Source organism: Esox lucius, chromosome 4, assembly GCF_011004845.1.
Source record: "Esox lucius isolate fEsoLuc1 chromosome 4, fEsoLuc1.pri, whole genome shotgun sequence".
Taxonomy (NCBI): domain Eukaryota; kingdom Metazoa; phylum Chordata; class Actinopteri; order Esociformes; family Esocidae; genus Esox; species Esox lucius.
This window is the reverse complement of record NC_047572.1, coordinates 34,447,385-34,465,428: the sequence shown is the minus strand read 5'-3', so window position 1 is coordinate 34,465,428 and position 18,044 is coordinate 34,447,385. Positions and strand designations below refer to the sequence as shown.

At 41.8% G+C, this 18,044-nt stretch overlaps 2 protein-coding genes across 3 annotated transcripts; one reads left to right on the top strand and one right to left on the bottom strand.

Annotated features, from left to right (window-relative positions):
* The first annotated feature begins 4,492 nt into the window (after window positions 1-4,492).
* Window positions 4,493-12,669, top strand: LOC105007241 (integral membrane protein 2A). The gene is made up of 6 exons (XM_034291895.1): window positions 4,493-4,698; window positions 5,474-5,617; window positions 6,900-7,085; window positions 7,195-7,305; window positions 7,555-7,708; window positions 12,101-12,669. The coding sequence occupies exons 1-6, from the start codon at window positions 4,621-4,623 to the stop codon at window positions 12,193-12,195; spliced, it is 768 nt and encodes a 255-aa protein (XP_034147786.1). The 5' UTR covers window positions 4,493-4,620; the 3' UTR covers window positions 12,196-12,669.
* Window positions 12,670-15,156: 2,487 nt separating this feature from the next.
* On the bottom strand, window positions 15,157-18,044 carry gpr174 (G protein-coupled receptor 174). Of its 2 annotated transcripts, none has more exons than XM_010866083.4 (2): window positions 17,399-18,044; window positions 15,157-16,152 (listed from the first exon to the last, which is right to left on the bottom strand). In XM_010866083.4, exons 1-2 carry the CDS (start codon window positions 17,600-17,602, stop codon window positions 15,271-15,273), a joined length of 1,086 nt encoding a protein of 361 aa, XP_010864385.2. In that variant the 5' UTR covers window positions 17,603-18,044; the 3' UTR covers window positions 15,157-15,270. The 2 variants fall into 2 exon arrangements, with proteins under 2 accessions (XP_010864385.2, XP_034147504.1); XM_034291613.1 differs by lacking the exon at window positions 17,399-18,044 and adding an exon at window positions 17,339-17,364.

Here is an 18,044-nt window from a genome sequence, read left to right as displayed (position 1 = left end):
TTAGTCCTCTCTAACGTCCTGTCAGCCCTGTGTGTGAGAGTGTGTGTTTGTTTGTGTGTATGTGAGTGTGTGCGTGTGTGTGTGGGGGGGGGGGGCTCAAATCAACTCTGTTTATTTCCCTCTCAACAGTGATTACCGGCCCAATCTGTCTGTTTGACACACACACACACACACACACATAGCATGGCTCTGAGTTGATCTCAGGACTTTCTGTCTTTCTGTTTCCCCCTCCCTCCCTCCCTCTCCCTCGCTCTCCCTCCCTCTTTCTCTCTCCCTCCCTCCCTCCCTCTCCCTCCCACACTCCCTCCCTCCCTCCCTCTCCCTTGCTCTCCCTCCCTCCCTCCCTCTTTCTCTCTCCCTCCCTCCCTCCCTCTCCCTCCCACACTCCCTCCCTCTCCCTCTCCCTCGCTCTCCCTCCCTCCCTCTTTCTCTCTCCTTCCCTCCCTCCCTCCCTCTCCCTCCCACACTCCCTCCCTCCCTCCCTCTCCCACTCTCTCCCAACTTTTCTTTCCTCTCTGTCCCTTTCTCTCACGCCCTACCTGTCCTTCTCTCACTTTCTGTTTCCCTATCAGTTTCTCTCTCCCATTCCCTCCATTCTAACTTTCCAGTAAATAAATATACTGAAGGTCTGTTCTTTGAGGAAGTAGGGCCACTAGTGGATGTCTTCAGGTATGTAGGACCAAACCTGCCAAAATTAGAAAAATAAATATATATAAAACAAATATATGTATACATAAAAATATAATAATAAATGTATTAATCAATATTATTTCCCTATTTATTTAATTCCTTGATCATTTCTTTCTTTCCATATTCTTTTTTTCTGTATTTATTTATTTCTGTATTATTTTATTTCTGTATTTATTTAATTTAAAATATTTAATATTTAACCTCCATACATCGCTATAGAAAATGGTGGTGGCCAACCGTGCCGTTGTTTTCCAGTGCATTTAAATTTGGAACTTAAAGAAGATTTATTTCTCCAACCGCTAGAAACAGATGATAATAGGGGGACGTTAGCTACTATATAATACCTATGCATTAGTCGAATATAAGACAAATCTGCATTTATCTCGAGAATAAGATTTCATCCAGTTAAGTTTTTTGTAATAAATGTGTGGATGTTAACTTTTAAACTAGATACCTTCCTTAGCTCATCTTAGGCTGAGATGACATAGCCAACTACAACATTGAAAGGCAGAGATTTTACACTAAATATGCTATTACTTTCAACATCAAACTAAATAATTTAGCTATCAGTTAAAATGTCAGGCTAAATGTAATCTAACATAACTAAGCCATGGACATATAGACTAGGCCTACTTAAAAAACATTTTAAATTGCTTTCAAAAGTCAGTTAAGCCCAATGCAGTTTTATATTATCAGTAGTTAACGATATAAATTCTTTGACAGCCAAAATGGTCCAGAAATATAAAACAGCTACTGGACATATGTTTTAAATAGCCAAATAATAACCTACATTTAAACAGCAATAAAACACAAACTCTATGATCCAACACATCTTTTTTTTATAAATTAGTCAGAAGAATTAACTCTTCATAATCGTTGCTAACTATGAATATACACCTAGGGCTGTCTGCTGATCGAAATAATTTGAGGCAGATTGCAATTATTTTTATAGACAACGATCTTTTTGCACAATATTTTGATTCTAAAATAATGTTTACAATCTAAATAAAAGATTTTGAAGCCAATAAAATAGCCTAACATACGAATTATGTCCATTTTCATTTTTTCCCTTGGTCGATCAGATTTGATGTGACAAAGCAACTGAAACAACTGAAACGTGTTTTCAGTAAGTGAGCTGTCAAACGCTCTGACATCCTATGAAAATAGCAACCAACACTCAAGCCTACGTAAAATATTTTGACTAATATTGTAGGCCTAAGTCGAATTTTGTCATTTCCAACCATACAGTGGATATAAAAAGTCTAAACACCCCTGTGAAAATGCAAGAACTTTTTCCACTTTTAATGTGACTTATAACGTGAACAATTCAATGGAAAAACGAACTGAAATCTTCGAGGGGGAAAATGAAAAATAAAAACCTTACAATAACCTGGTTGCATAAGTGTGCAAACCCTTTTATAACTGGGGATGTGGCTGTGTTCAGAATTAACCAATCACATTCAAAGTCTTCAGCTGGAACCGGGGCCTTAGTCAGGGTGGAGGGAATTATGAACAGTTCCAAATACCAGGCAATTTTGGCACAAAACCTTCAGGCCTCCATTAGAAAGCTGAATATAAAGTTCACCTTTCAGCACGACAATGATCCAAAGCACACATCCAAATCCACAAAAGCATGGCTTCACCAGAAGAAGATTAACGTTTAGGAATGGCCCAGCCAGAGCCCAGACCTGAATCCAATTGAACATCTGTGGGGTGATCTGAAGAGGGCTGTGCACAGGAGATGTCAAATAACTATCATTTTCTGTGGTCTTGTTGGCCTCAGTTGCACCATCGATGTTTTTTTAAACCGGCCTGGGGATGTCTGCTTCGCCTTCAACATTCCTGAGTCATATATGCTGGAGTTGCTGCGGGAGTGTGTGACTTTTAAATCTGATGAAAATGATGAAAATAAAAAGCTCAGGAAATACAATGTATTATTATGAAATATCATACCACTATCATAAATATGGGCCTTATAAATATATTTCCTATTAATGTGCCACTTAAAATAATATATTTATTGAATTAATTATTGAACTATTTACATATTTAATTAATTCATTTTGACCCCTTTGCTCCTCCATAAACTGAGAGGAGTTTTGAGAAAATAATATAAATACATCCAGCTCTGGGTTGGATTGCTACGTCTGACTGTTAGTCCCACCCCCTCATTAGCTTTAGGACAGGGAAATAAATAAAGAAATACGTAAATAAATGAATACGTATATAAATGAATACATAAATGAAATAATACGTAAATAAATACAGAAATGAATGATCAAGAAATTAAATAAATAGGGAAATAATATTGATTAATACATTCATTATTATGTTTTTATGTATAAAAATATTTATTGATACATTTATTTATTTATTCATATCTAATTGTGTCAGTGTTGGTCCTCCATGTTAAGTCCAGTCACCACAGGCCTGTTGGACATGAACAACCTAAATACCTTCAGACCAGGTTTATTAGAGATATTGGCATATTTATTTAACCTTAGTTTACCTGGTAGGTTGATAGAACAGATGATCATTTACAGCAACAAAACTGGAACTAATTGGGTTAATTGCCTTGCAGTACTTTTCACTTCGCCCGTTTGAGATTCAACCTAGCATCCTTTCAGTTTCTGTTGAGATGCTTTAGTCACTAGGCCAACCAACCAGTGCGATGATTGAAATGAAATGCCCAGCAGTTTTGGCCATGCAAGCGTAGCTAATTAACTCCATACCAGCTACACTTGAGATGGAGCACTGTCCGGGGGTAAATGCATGTCTCTGGCGACATCCCTGTGTGACAGGTTCATTAGCTTTATTTTCTTTGTCTAGATGGGAATTGACTGTGGTCCAATCATCACAGGGCGTGTGGCAAATCTGTCAATAAAGGATTGCTCTAATTCTCCAGTTATACATGAAATTATTTCATAAAATGCCCAATTATTTCCTAGACGTCTGTCTCTGCATTTACATGTGAACATCTTTAGTTGCACATAGTTACATGTTCAGACGGAACATGAAACTACCCAACATGATTGTGCTCGGCAAAAACACGTTTCCCGGCAACACACGGCGTGTGCATAATTTATATTGCGCCTACTTGGGTTGCTATCCGGGGAATTGAATACCCCTCTATTAACAAACTAGTTGTACATCTTTTTTCCCCTACCTCCACTCCAAATAATAGACGTTATTTTGGAATAAGCTCAGTGCTGCAACCACAGACTGGAAATAAATGTAATTATTTTATTTCTATTGGACTGCAAATTATTACAATAGGTATAACAACCGTTGTCTGAAGACGCGCACTCAGCCGCCTCCATTAATTTTATCTGACGCACTCATATGTGCCTCTTACACTTAACTTCCACGAGATGGCGACGAAGCTACACCCATTTTGTCTGATCGTCTACGCACTAAATCTGAAGGCCAAATTGTGAATCCACAACGATTTAGTCCTGTTACAATGTGGCCTTCTATAAAATAAAATACATCTTTATGGGATTTATTCTATTTATGAAATATTAAAAAGGTGGCATTTCGAAAGCATGCGTCACATACATGTATTAAGGTGTTTGGAACATAGGGCTATAATTGTAAATATATTTTTCTGTAAATATATTATGTTTTATATAACTCTCAGATTTTGGGATTGCATTAAAATCAAATTTCTCTATAAATTACTATCGCTTCACATTGCGCTGTCTTGCACTGTAGCCTGTATAGAATTTACTATCCACATTGCTTGTGCTTTAATCCCATATGACTGATCTAGAAACATGTGACCGGAACACACGGTGATCAAACCCACTCTTGGTCAAATACAAACTGCGTCACAGAATAACGGAGCAGCTGTGCAAGTGGGTGTCTAGTAGCACTGTAACAAGTAATCAATACTAAGATAATAGCCTACGTTCTGCTTTTGGTTGCATCATGGTGAAGTTAGCTTTTAACTCTGCTCTCGCGCAGAAGGCTCTGCAGGGGAAAGAGGCTGGACTTGTCTCGAAAAAGGTAAGAACGTGTTTATCTATCTGGACATGGCGTTGGTCTTTTTGCGCTTCATACGTAGCCAGACAGGAGAGGCCTTTCCATCACGCAGACCAGGGTAGAATAGATCCTTTGAAGACGGCCCGTGGTGCCGCGGTTATGAAGCACATTGCCACGTTAGGAAAATCCGATGCATTTATTTGTGAAAGGGGCTCGAATGTAGGATTGGGACCGCCCATTTTAGAATGTTGACATCTTGTCAATCTGACATTTTCTGTCAGATTGACTACTGCCCAGTCCAATGCAACAATAACGTGTCCAGTATGTTGTTGCCTTAAAATGTTGCACAATTTTACACATTTTATGTAACAAGGTTGCATGATATACCACTTACATGTTGCTTCACTGTGTGCGTGTGTGTTTTTGTCTAACTATTCTCATTGGGACCAAATGTCCCCTTGAGTATAGTAAAACCATAAAATATTAGACTCATGGGGACCTTTTGCCTGTCCCCATGAGGCAAAAGTCAATTTCTGGCTGAAGGTTTAGGTTTAGATTCATTTTAGAGTTTGGTTTCTTTAAGGTTCAGGTGTTGTTGGTTCAGTTTAGGGTTAATGTTAGGCATTACATCTAGGTAAAATGTAGGCATAAATGTTACTTTATTGAGGTTAGGGTTAGGTTTGGCTTAGGTTTAAGATTAGGCCAAGGGAGCATGCAATTTCTATTTTCTGGTTCCCATGAGGATAACCATACAAACATGTGTGTGTGTGTGTGTGTGTGTGTGTGTGTGTGTGTGTAGGACCCAGAAACAGCCAGTTGTGTCTCCAGTAGCAGTAATAAGGAGTCTACAGGAAGATGTCTCCTCACCCTGCTGGGGTTAGCCTTCATCCTGTCAGGAGTCATTGTTGGGGCAGCCTGTCTCTACAGATACTACACACCCAAGGTACTGCTGGACACCATGTTTTGGTTTTACAAATCTGCTTTGGATCAGACATTGTCATAATGATAGTAAACCTTAAGAGTGATTTTGCTGGTCCCCAAATGGGGTCATTGGTCAAAAATGTTTGTGGACCCCTGTGCTAGTGTTAGTATTTAAGATACTTTAAGGTTTAGGCGTTTACGGATTGGGCTTAAGCATTGGGGCTAGGTTGGCATACATGTTAGGGTTAGGGAACATGGATTTTCTTTGTTTTCCAGTCCCCACAGGGGCCATGAAATACACAAATGTGTGTTTGTTTTAGGAAGATGAACAATTTTAGCAATGCTGTTCCCTCTTTTAGATGTTGTAAACAACCCCCTAACCCTCTGGCTGTTCCCTGTTTTAAAGGATGTACACTGCTCCTTAACCCTCTGGCTGTTCCCTCGTGTAGAGGATGTACACTGCTCCTTAACCCTCTGGCTGTTCCCTCATGTAGAGGATGTATACTACCCCCTAACCCTCTGGCTGTTCCCTCGTGTAGAGGATGTACACTACCCTTTAACCCTCTGGCTGTTCCCTCATGTAGAGGATGTACACTGCCCTTTAACCCTTTGGCTGTTCCCTCGTGTAGAGGATGTACACTGCCCTTTAACCCTTTGGCTGTTCCCTCGTGTAGAGGATGTACACTGCCCTTTAACCCTCTGGCTGTTCCCTCATGTAGAGGATGTACACTGCCCTTTAACCCTCTGGCTGTTCCCTCATGTAGAGGATGTACACTGCCCTTTAACCCTCTGGCTGTTCCCTCGTGTAGAGGATGTACACTGCCCTTTAACCCTCTGGCTGTTCCCTCATGTAGAGGATGTATACTACCCCCTAACCCTCTGGCTGTTCCCTCGTGTAGAGGATGTACACTACCCTTTAACCCTCTGGCTGTTCCCTCGTGTAGAGGATGTACACTGCCCTTTAACCCTCTGGCTGTTCCCTCATGTAGAGGATGTACACTGCTCCTTAACCCTCTGGCTGTTCCCTCGTGTAGAGGATGTACACTGCCCTTTAACCCTCTGGCTGTTCCCTCATGTAGAGGATGTACACTGCCCTTTAACCCTCTGGCTGTTCCCTCATGTAGAGGATGTATACTACCCCCTAACCCTCTGGCTGTTCCCTCGTGTAGAGGATGTACACTACCCTTTAACCCTCTGGCTGTTCCCTCGTGTAGAGGATGTATACTACCCTTTAACCCTCTGGCTGTTCCCTCGTGTAGAGGATGTATACTACCCCCTAACCCTCTGGCTGTTCCCTCGTGTAGAGGATGTACCATGGAGCCATGCAGTTCAGTGAGGTGTCCAGCAGGGGTGCTGGAGAGAGCCAGCCCTACTATCTGCCCCGTGTGGAGGAGGAAGTGGAGATCTCTGACAACATGGCCGCCATCAGCATCCCACCCCCTCGCTTCGCTCAGGGTGACCCTGCCTACATCCTGCACGACTTCAACAGGGTAATCACACAGATAGCATTGACATTACTGTTTTTCATCATGTTGTAGACAGGTGGATGATAGTAGGCTGGTTTTGAAACCTCTTTCCATTGTGTGTGCCTGTGTGTAGAAGCTCACAGCTTACCTGGACCTGACTTTGAAGACCTGTTTTGTGATTCCTCTGAACACCTCAGTGGTTTTGCCTCCCCAGGACCTCATGGACCTCTTCAGGCAGCTCATGGTGATTTCTGACCTTTCACCTTTTCATCATATATCCCAAACCACAAGGGGGGGGGGGGGTGGAGTGAGAGAGATCTCACTACTTATGTTTTGAATTGTCAAGGTAAAAGCAGTGTCTGTTTAGTGAGGTGGTTTAATGGTTCAACGACTGTTACCGACCTGGCCACTATGTTAACGTGTGTGTGTGTGTGTGTGTGTGTGTGTGTGTGTGTGTGTGTGTGTGTGTGTGTGTGTGTGTGTGTGTGTGTAGTCAGGGTCGTACAGTAACTACCGTAGCTACCTGATTCAGGAGGATTTGGTGGTGACGGAGCGTGTCAGTGACATCACAGAGATGGGCTTCTATATCCACCGGCTGTGTGATGGGAAAGACACCTACAGGATGCAGCGCCGCAGCGACCTAGCAGGTAGCGCTCTGGGGTGTGTGTGAGAATGTGTTTATATGCACATATATTGATAGTTGTGAGGAGGACCAGAATTACTAAACAAAATCATCACAAGAACAATAAAACAAAGATGTTTTTTTCCTGTCCTCCCTTTTATAAAGGCTGTTTTATCTTAGGTGACAGATTTAGGAATAGGTGATAGGATTGGGGTTGGGATAGGACAAACATGGGAAAAACTGCTCTGGTAAATACACTGAATAAATACATGAACAGATATGAATGTCTGTTATGTCAATAACAGCTCTAATGACGGGTTTGAGGCAGATTATATGACCCATTTAGCCGTGACAACAGCATGTATGTCCTCCCACCATCATGCATGGTTTCAAGTAGCCCCCAAAAAGCCAACGTGGACAGTGACTGAATTTACTACCATTTGAAATACTTGCATAATATGAAAGTGCCCTACACCACAGTCCGTGCCATGGTAACGTGAATTCATATGTCGAGTGATCAAAAACGATTTCATGGTGAAAACTTTCTATTGGAATGCTTTGATATGCTAGCAGTGGGGGTGTGGGTACAATCACTGGAGAAGGCCTGGAAAAAATCCACGTTACAACCTCTATATGCTGTTATTCATAACTTATACATATTACAACCCCTATAAACTGTTATGCATTACCTATAAACATTACAACCGCTGTAAGCTGTTGTTCATAATCAGGACATATTACAACCTCTATAATCCGTTATTCATGATCGATACATATTACAACCTATATATGCTGTTATTCATAACTTATACATATTACAACCTCTATAAGCCGTTATTCATTACCTATAAACATTACAAACTCTATATGCTGTTATTCATAACCTATACATATTACAACCTCTATATGCTGTTATTCATAGCTTATACATATTACAACCCCTATAAGCCATTATTCATTACCTATAAACATCACAAACTCTATATGCTGTTATTCATAACAATACATATTACAGCCTATATTAGACATTATTCATAGCCTATTACAACCTCTATAAGACAATCAAAACCTATACATAGTACACACTCTATGACATTATTCTTAACCTATACATATTACAACCTCTGTAAGACATTATTCTTAACCTATACATACGTGATTGTCTGGTCGAGACTAGAAGACCATATCATACATCGAGTGAATTAATTATTTCATACATTTGAGTGAAGACCTGTCCTGACTATTCCACCACCATTTGAAAATAAACCACCAATTCTAACCTGTTCCTGTGACAACCTCAACTTTGATGTGATTGGTGAGAATTCTAATCCTTTAATGGCTTCACTTGGAGGGTGTCCTCTTGTGCTGAGCTCAGCTGAAAGCCGATTGGTCTAATTCTGGACTACTCACACCTCATTGGTCTAATCGTTGACTACCCACAGTTGAGCTCAGCTGAAAGCAGATTGGTCTAATTCTGGACTACCCACAGGTGATTGGTCTAATTCATGGACTTCATGGTGTGCACCATGGGGGGAGATTCAGACGTATGAAAATTAAGAAAACCGAAACAACTAAAGATACATTCTTATTTAACTTGTTGTTTTTATTGGTGAAATGCTTTAGGATGCTGTTAAAAGAAACACAATACCATTCAACAATTAAGCCCAAAAAAACTGTTGGCCAATAATAATTTTTCTAGCAGTCCTCAAAGAGAAAAGGCCATTCTTTGTTGGTACCTGGCACAAAAAGGTTTTTGCATGCAACATCTTCAGACCACAGTATGGTGTAATTGAGTTGAGTAAGACAGCGTACATATTCAGGAAGTTGTCTACTCACAACAACAGTCTATGCTTACTGGTTTGAGCTGCAGTCAAACACAAGTGTGAGGTTCCATCTGAATGTGAGAACAAGGCCATGGCTGTTGCGAATGTGAACGTGGCTATAGCGTCGGCAAACGCACAGGGCTTCAAGTTAAATATCTCTGGGAAGTGCACTTGGGAGGGTTGGATAATACAATTCCTAACATGAAGACAAATTAACATTTAAAACAAACCTAAAATATGGTTCTTCAAAAGCACCAATTGGGAGATATCCAAGGCATTCAATATCCCCCATGTACAGTATTAGGAAGGTGAGAGAATATGGCACCACTGTGAATCTGTCTAGAAAAGCCATGCTCAAATACTGAGTATCTGGGCAAGAAGGGTACTAGTCAGGGAGGCCACCAAGAAGCCAATGGCAACTCTGAAGGTTGAACTGGGAGACATTCTGCACACTGCAAAATGTCCTGGATGATTCACAACATTTCCTTTATGGGAGAGTGACATACAGAGAGCCATTTCTGAAAACAAATCAAATTAAATCTATGGTCTAATGAAACCAAAATATTACTCTTTGGCCTCATTGCTAAGTTGTATGTTTGGCGCAAGCCTAAAAATGCACATCATCTTACAAATGCCATTCTTACCAGGAAGCATGCTGGTGGCAGCATCATGCTATGGGGATGCTTCTCTGCCCCAGGTCCTGGAAAATTTGTGGAGATAGAGATCAAATGGAAAATTAGTAGTATTAAAATTATAGGCAAAAGTTTAATAAGGCCTGGAGGTGATTTTATGACTAGGGGGTTAAGTTGTCTGGGATCTTAGCTCGTATGTGTTTTCACATTAAACATTCTGGTAGTAATACCCCAAAAGGCAGAACCTGTGCTGGTTCTTCTATTATACTTGGTGGTTAACCTTAACTTCTTTGCTGCCACCGGAGTGGAGAGCAAATACCAGATATTTGCATAAACAAAAAAGTATATTACAGAATTACAAACAAGCTTTAAATTGCACAGGTTTTACTCAAAGACATTAAAAGATTTTTCAATTCAGTTTAAAATGGGCGAAGGTCTGGACATTGGTGTGGACCCTTTTTTGTATATGCTTTTGATGATCCTACCCTGCTGGATGTTTTTGTGCGCACACATATTGGATAGTATTAGCCAGGGGTGTCAAGAAAGATGTAGGCTTATTCAGAGTTCAGTTACAGGAAGTCTTACATTCGACATGTTCTTCACTAAAACTAATTCTTCGTTTACTAGCTGATGTTTTAGCTGTTTCTTCAAGATGCAGTGACATGATTGGGAAAGTGTGCAAATAACAATGTAAATATCATACAAACAAGTAAATGTTTACATTAAGTGCGTTTGTTGTTATCTGAACATTATTCCTGTTATCATTAACTTGCTTGCACTTTACATTTGCTTCCACCTGCTGGAAAGTGCAACCTTTTACTTGTTGCTATATGGAAGACCCAAACATGTCTACATCTGTCATTGACTGACACACATTATTGGCAGATCCCTTTGAGACCAGTGCGGTCCTGTTTAACCCTATGGACATGGAATACTGCAGTGTGGTTTAGGTGCAGTTGTAATAATTTTACAACTACAGTGCAGTGGTAACTTAGGCTTTGGCGTTTTGTGAAAAATGTCCTTATATGAATGCATAATTTTTTGATTGCCATTCTGTTGTTAATCTAACACAATGTAAGCAATTAGCTTTGACCATAGTCGAACTACGGAATTGTCTCCATCCAACACAAGTGAATGTCTGACAGCTAACAGTGGCCCGTGGCAATAATATATATTTTGAACAAAACAAACAATTCAATTTTTTTGTTCATAATTCATCCAGTGTCATCAATTAATTTACTATATAGGGTATAGCTTACCAAAAAGTCAGACAATAAACGTTTTTTAACGCATTGACTTATTTACACAGCAGTTACTGCCAGAGGGACTTACGCATTGACAGTTTCCACTCTCCTGCTAAATTACCGATCAGGCTCTGATTTAAAGAGAGCGATAACTCTCCTGCTAAATTACCAATCAGGCTCTTATTTAAAGAGAGCGATAACTCTCCTGCTAAATTAACAATCAGGCTCTGATTTAAAGAGAGCGATAACTCTCCTGCTAAATTACCAATCAGGCTCTGATTTAAAAAGAGCGATAACTCTCCTGCTAAATTAACAATCAGGCTCTGATTTAAAGAGAGCGATAACTTGTGGAGCAGAAAAAAGTAAAGAAGGAGAAATTACTTTCAGATTGATTATTGGTGGGAACATTTTCAATGTTTCTTAACATTGGTTGGGACATGTCCGTAAATGTATTGTAGCACAGTATTTATAGATGTGTTGGTAATAGAATACACTTGACAGAAACTAATATTAACATTGATTGTAGACTGAGTGTAAACTGATTTGTTGACATCGGGCCTCCTCTCTCGTTCCATTTATTAACCTTCTCTGTCTCAATTATCCCTTACTCATCCCTCTCTCATCCTTCTCTTTTGAACTCATCTATCCATCCCTCCCTCAATCTATTTTTCTTCTACCTTTGCTTGCTTCTCTCTTATCCCTCCATCTCTGTCTATAGCTGGAGGGATCCAGAAGCGTTCCGTAGAGGAGTGTTTCACCATTCACCACTTTGAGAACACCTTTGTCACTGAGACAAGGATCTGCAAGGCCTGATGAGAGACCACCTGGATGATGTCCAAAGAAAAGATGAAGAGAGGGATGGGAAGAGATGTGAGAACGTGGTCAATGATAGATATTTTTGTATGACACCATTTATGTAACGTTTCCCTGCTTTCCCTGTGAGCAGTTACAATTGTCCCTTCTGTTACTATGGTTACAGTGTTAGCCCCACCCGCATGTCACCTTTAACCTCTGATTCCTGTATAACAACAAAGCTGGCTAGAGGACTTAACTAGGAGAAAATATCTTATTAACATTGGCACTGAAGCTCTCCAGTAGTTGTAGCCTGTCTCCATTTCTATTTGGTTAACTTGGTAAGAATTGGCTGATCCCTCATGATCTTCTGGTTGGCCATTGGCTGATCCCTCCTGATCTTCTGGTTGGCTGTTGGCCATTGGCTGATTCCACCTGATGTTCTGGTTGGCCATTGGCTAGTTCCTCCCCTCCGCGCTACTCCTCAACTGAACCCCCTAACTGAACCTCGACACCTTAACATCCGTAAACAGTGTTTGTTTTGTTATTGAAGGTTGAATAATATTTAGGTTAGACAATCCGACAGGTAGGTGCGTGTGTGTGTTCGCGTGCGTGTGTGTGTGTGTTCGCGTTCGCGTGCGTGTGCGTGTGTGTTCGTGTGCGTGTGTGTGTTCGCGCGCGTGTGTTTGCTCACGTGTATGCGCGTGTGTGTTCGCCCACGTGTGTGTGTGTGTGTGTGTGTGTGTGTGTGTGTGTGCGTGCGCGTGTGTTCGTTTGTGTGCGTAAGTTTGTTTTATAACAAGCACTTAAAGAGTTTGATGTCTTTCAGAAAGATTAGAATGTTAGTATTTGCTGTTTAATAAAATGTGCTTTCTGTTTGTTGTCGAATAAAGATCCATGTATTTACCTTTTATCTAGCATGTCTGGTGTTATTTAGGTTTTTGGCAAGGATTTGATGAAGTGATGAAAATGAGGTTGAGCGGTGTGTCTGACATACTGAAGTGGAGATAAAACACATATACAGTCACCTCAAGATACAGTATAATGTCCCTTGATAAGAAAGAAAGACTGTGTCAAATAAGCAACACAGGCAAGCTAATTTCCCAACTTGTGAAATATGCCTTGTAATTCTCTTCACAACACTTCCACGGGTGTTTATTCCATTCAGCTCCTGAAATTGAGGTGGCTGTTGATTTAGATTTTTTAAGCGTGTGTGTGTGTGTGCGATATGTTTTGTGTGATATGTGTTGGTTAGAGTGAAACAAGCTTACGTCTTATAATTTGGAAACAGGAAGTCACAGCGAGCTGGTGTAAGATGACAGATCTGCACTTCAATCTCTCTACCCTACGAGGTCTGCTTGTTTTCTGTTCAACCTAATCTCTAATTGCCCCCACCTGGAGTCCCAGTTCTGAATAAGTCCCTGATTAAATTGAAATTAAAAAATGAAAACCAACGAGTCCTGACAGACAACTATGAACAGGTAGTTGCTCACATTAACCACACTAAAGCTGGTTTGGCAGAACAAGAAGATGGAGATTGTTGTTAATATTGCCAGAATAACATTATTACTAAAGTTAACATACAAGAAGTACTCCTGATGTTGTATTACCCCTCCTGCTGTTCTACTACCCCTCCTCCTGATGTTGTATTACACCTCCCCCTGCTGTTCTACTACCCCTCCTCCTGATGTTGTATTATCTCTCCTCCTGCTGTTCTACTACCCCTCCTCCTGATGTTGTATTACCCCTCCTCCTGCTGTTCTACTACCCCTCCTCCTGATGTTGTATTACCCCTCCACATGCTGTTCTACCCCTCCTCCTGATGTTGTATTACCCCTCCTCATGCTGTTCAATTAACCCCTCCTCATGGTGTTCTATTACCCCTCCTCCTGCTGTTCTATTACCCCTCCCCCTGCTGTTCTACTACCCCTCCTCCTGATGTTGTATTACCCCTCCCCCTGCTGTTCTACTCCCCCTCCCCCTGCTGTTCTACTACCCCTCCCCCTGCTGTTCTACTACCCCTCCTCCTGCTGTTCTATTAACCCTCCCCCTGCTGTTCTACTCCCCCTCCCCCTGCTGTTCTACTCCCCCTCCCCCTGCTGTTCTACTCCCCCTCCTCCTGCTGTTCTACTCCCCCTCCCCCTGCTGTTCTATTACCCCTCCTCCTGCTGTTATATTACCCCTCCCCCTGCTGTTCTACTCCCCCTCCCCCTGCTGTTCTACTCCCCCTCCCCCTGCTGTTCTACTACCCCTCCTCCTGCTGTTCTATTACCCCTCCCCCTGCTGTTCTACTCCCCCTCCCCCTGCTGTTCTACTCCCCCTCCCCCTGCTGTTCTATTACCCCTCCCCCTGCTGTTCTACTACCCCTCCTCCTGCTGTTCTCCAAAACCTCCTACTGCATTCATGTAAATCCTTTCCTACTGCTGTTCTATGTAAACCCTCCTACTTCAGTTCTATATAAATCCTTTTACTGTTATTTTCAAACTCCTCCTACTGCCGTTTTGTAACTCCTACTGTCTAATTTAGACAAATCTGTAGGCTGGAACAGAGAAATGTGACTGGGGTTTTCCACTGGCAAGTTTCAGTTCTGAGAACAAAGACTGACACTTCATCTGATGTAAATATCATTTTCCATACAATAGTTGAGGGGTAATTGAAAGAGGAACTGATATGAAAAAATATATTTTATCAACCTGAAGATTTACAGCAAAGAATATACAGTGAACAAATGGTTATTTTAACAGTTTGGAACCATAGACAATTTTTCTCATCAAATAATACTTTTCACAGATTCATTAACACAGACATCCATTCACTGATTCATTCATTCAAAAAACTATTCTCTTTGCCGATTCATCAAAAAACAGATTAAACCATTCACAGATTCATTAATAAACGATTCATAATTTCACAGATTCACTGAACCTCAAATAGAACTGATTCAGTGTATTTAGTACTCTGTCTAATCCAGGCCAGGCTGAGGATTGGATATAGAGGTCAGGGTTTAAATATAGGACAGTCCTGTAGTCAAACTGAAGGTCTCTAGTGGCTCCAGCCTGCTGAGGGTCAGAGGGTTAGAGTTCAGGGGGTTGAGGGTCAGGGGGTTAGAGGCACGTCCTTACTGCCACTAGTAAAGGAGAGTCTAGGGGCTAGGGATAAGCTCTCTGGTAGCTCTGGCCTGCTGAATCTCCTTCTGAACTCATCTGTGGTGAAGTAATACATAACAGGATCCAGACCAGAGTTTAGGCTGGCGAGACACAGGGTGACCGGGTGCCATGTCAGAACCATCTCTCGTACCTTGCAATTACCCAGCCCTCCCGCCTTGGCCAGGAAGTCCAGCGGCATGGTGATGTGGTATGGCACAAAACAGATCAGGAAAACTCCAGCACAGCTGAGCACCATCCTCAATGCCCTTTTCTTCTCCCCGTGGTCCTGTGCCCCCAGCCCCGCCCCTTCCTCGCCACCTCTGTGCTCTCGTAGCCTGCCCGCAGTCAGACCAGCAGAAGTCAACACCAGCGCCAGTGGGACGATGAACCCAAAGAGCTCTGCGGTCACCATTAGAGCCCAGCCGGCCGCAGGGCTCAGCTCCTGCATGGGGAGCTCAGCGAAACACGCATTAGCGTCCTGGCTACCAGTCTCACACGAAGTAGGGATGCAGTCATTGCGGCCACTTTGAGGTTGAGTGTCATTGGTTATTCGGGGAGGACTGGTGTTTCGCAGCAGAGGGAAAGGGAGACAGCCTAGACAGACCAGCAGCCAGCCGACGGCACACACACACACGTCTCCACGCCGTCGGCTGGAGCGGTACCTCAGGGGATGCATGATGAGCTCACAGCGCCGCACACTCACACACACCAGGAAGTAGACGGAGGCATACATGTTGACATACTTCAGGTAGAAACACAACATGCAGAGAGGCTGGCCAAATGGCCAGGTGTGATTCAGGTAGTAGTAGATACGGAGAGGCAGGGACAGGACCTGAAAGAGGAGAGATTGAGTTAGAATGGAGACCTGGAGGGGAGAGGATGATATAATATACAACATTAACTTGTAAAGACTTAATGTACTTGTTAAAGGGAAAATGCAGACTTTGCAAGAGCACAACCTACATTGATAATATATAGTAATGAAATTTGGTACATAGGTTCCTCTCCTTACCTCTCCTAAAGTAATATTTTGGATGAAGTACCAGTCTGCCATAACGGATTTTCCTCTATTTAGTCTAATATGGAAAATACTTTATATGGTACTCCTCTTGACAGATCTGCACATATATTAATGTGCTGCGTCTATAGAAAAAGCTCACTAGATGTAATGTTTTCCAGGTTAGAACCTAGATCAAAAGTGTAATGGAAGCACTATTGACTAATAAACATCCACGTGGGCTTGGTCTGGTTCATACCTGCATTTAATCCAGTCAACGTTTGATACTCAGGTTGCAGTATTGTAAACACTTAACAGATGATCAACACCTGGACTAACTCCTTTGTCCAAGAGACTTTGCATGTGTTTTTGGTTTTACCATTTTGAAATGAAAACCTTTTACATGCTACAGGGCTTCAAAAGTATTGGGAGAGATTCTGATTAAGTTAACACTTATGTTTAGTGTTTAGTTGAATATTTTTAGTATGCACTAACCTCCTGAAGCCTGAAGGGAAATACCCTCCAACACAAACAGACTGAAATTAGCCTCTCTAACCTACACTCATTGATCCAGCGGGCTGGTACATGTTTCCTAGTTACTGTTCGGTAAGGGTTATACCAATTGGTTATACCAAGCCAAAACATGTCCCCAAAATATGTGTACCATGTGCCTATTTCACCCACGTCGTCAAAAGCACTCACTTTCAAAGCTGGAATTGAATGGCTTAATGGGGAGTGATAGTGATTCTACTTGCAGTTTATGTAAAAAAACAACATATTACTCTTCCAGGTCAAAAGGGGAGTTGTCAAAAATTATGTTTTGTTAAACTCAAAAGTCCCAGGCAGCATCTTAAGTTAGTTGATGTTAAAAAAGCTAATATATTTAAAAACTATTATTTCCCTGCATTAGGGCATTTACTGCCAGGTTCATTATTAACATCTCACCATTAAGTATTCCTACCTGCATGAGGTCAGTTACTGCCAGGTTCGTTATTAACATCTCTTCATAAAGTATATCTACCTGCATAAGGTCAGCTACTGCCAGGTTCATCATTAACATCTCTGCTTAAAATATATATACCTGCATAAGGTCAGCTACTGCCAGGTTCATCATAAACAACACTCCTCTCTTGGTCTCTCTGACATAGAGTTGGAATATCCAAAGTGCCAGGACATTACCCAGCAGCCCTGGGGCTAGAATCACGCTGTAGAACACAGCATACACACGGTGCTGGTAAACCTTTAGGTCCTCAGCACCACCACAACTACCATTGGACGAGGCCATATTAACCCTGTATGGTCAGCCACAGGTCAAGGCGTGTCAGTCTGGCCAATGGAAAGGTTTGTTCAGGCTCCTGTTTCAGGTAGGGGAGGTTTCACTGTGAGGAGGTCTCAGGTTGCCGAGGTGTCACTATGAGGAGGTCTCAGGTTGTTTAGGTCTAACTGTGAGGAGGTCTCAATGTGCAGGTGATCAAGTGTGTTCAGGTGTGTATTCAGATATGTTCAGGTGTGTATGCTGATGTGTTCAGGTGTGGGTGATGTGTTCAGGTGGGTATGGTGGGTATGGTGATGTGTTCAGGTGTGTATGCTGATGTGTTCAGGTGGGTATGGTGGGTATGGTGATGTGTTCAGGTGTGTATGCTGATGTGTTCATGTGTGTATTCAGATATGTTCAGGTGTGTATGCTGATGTGTTCAGGTGTGTATGGTGATGTGTTCAGGTGTGTA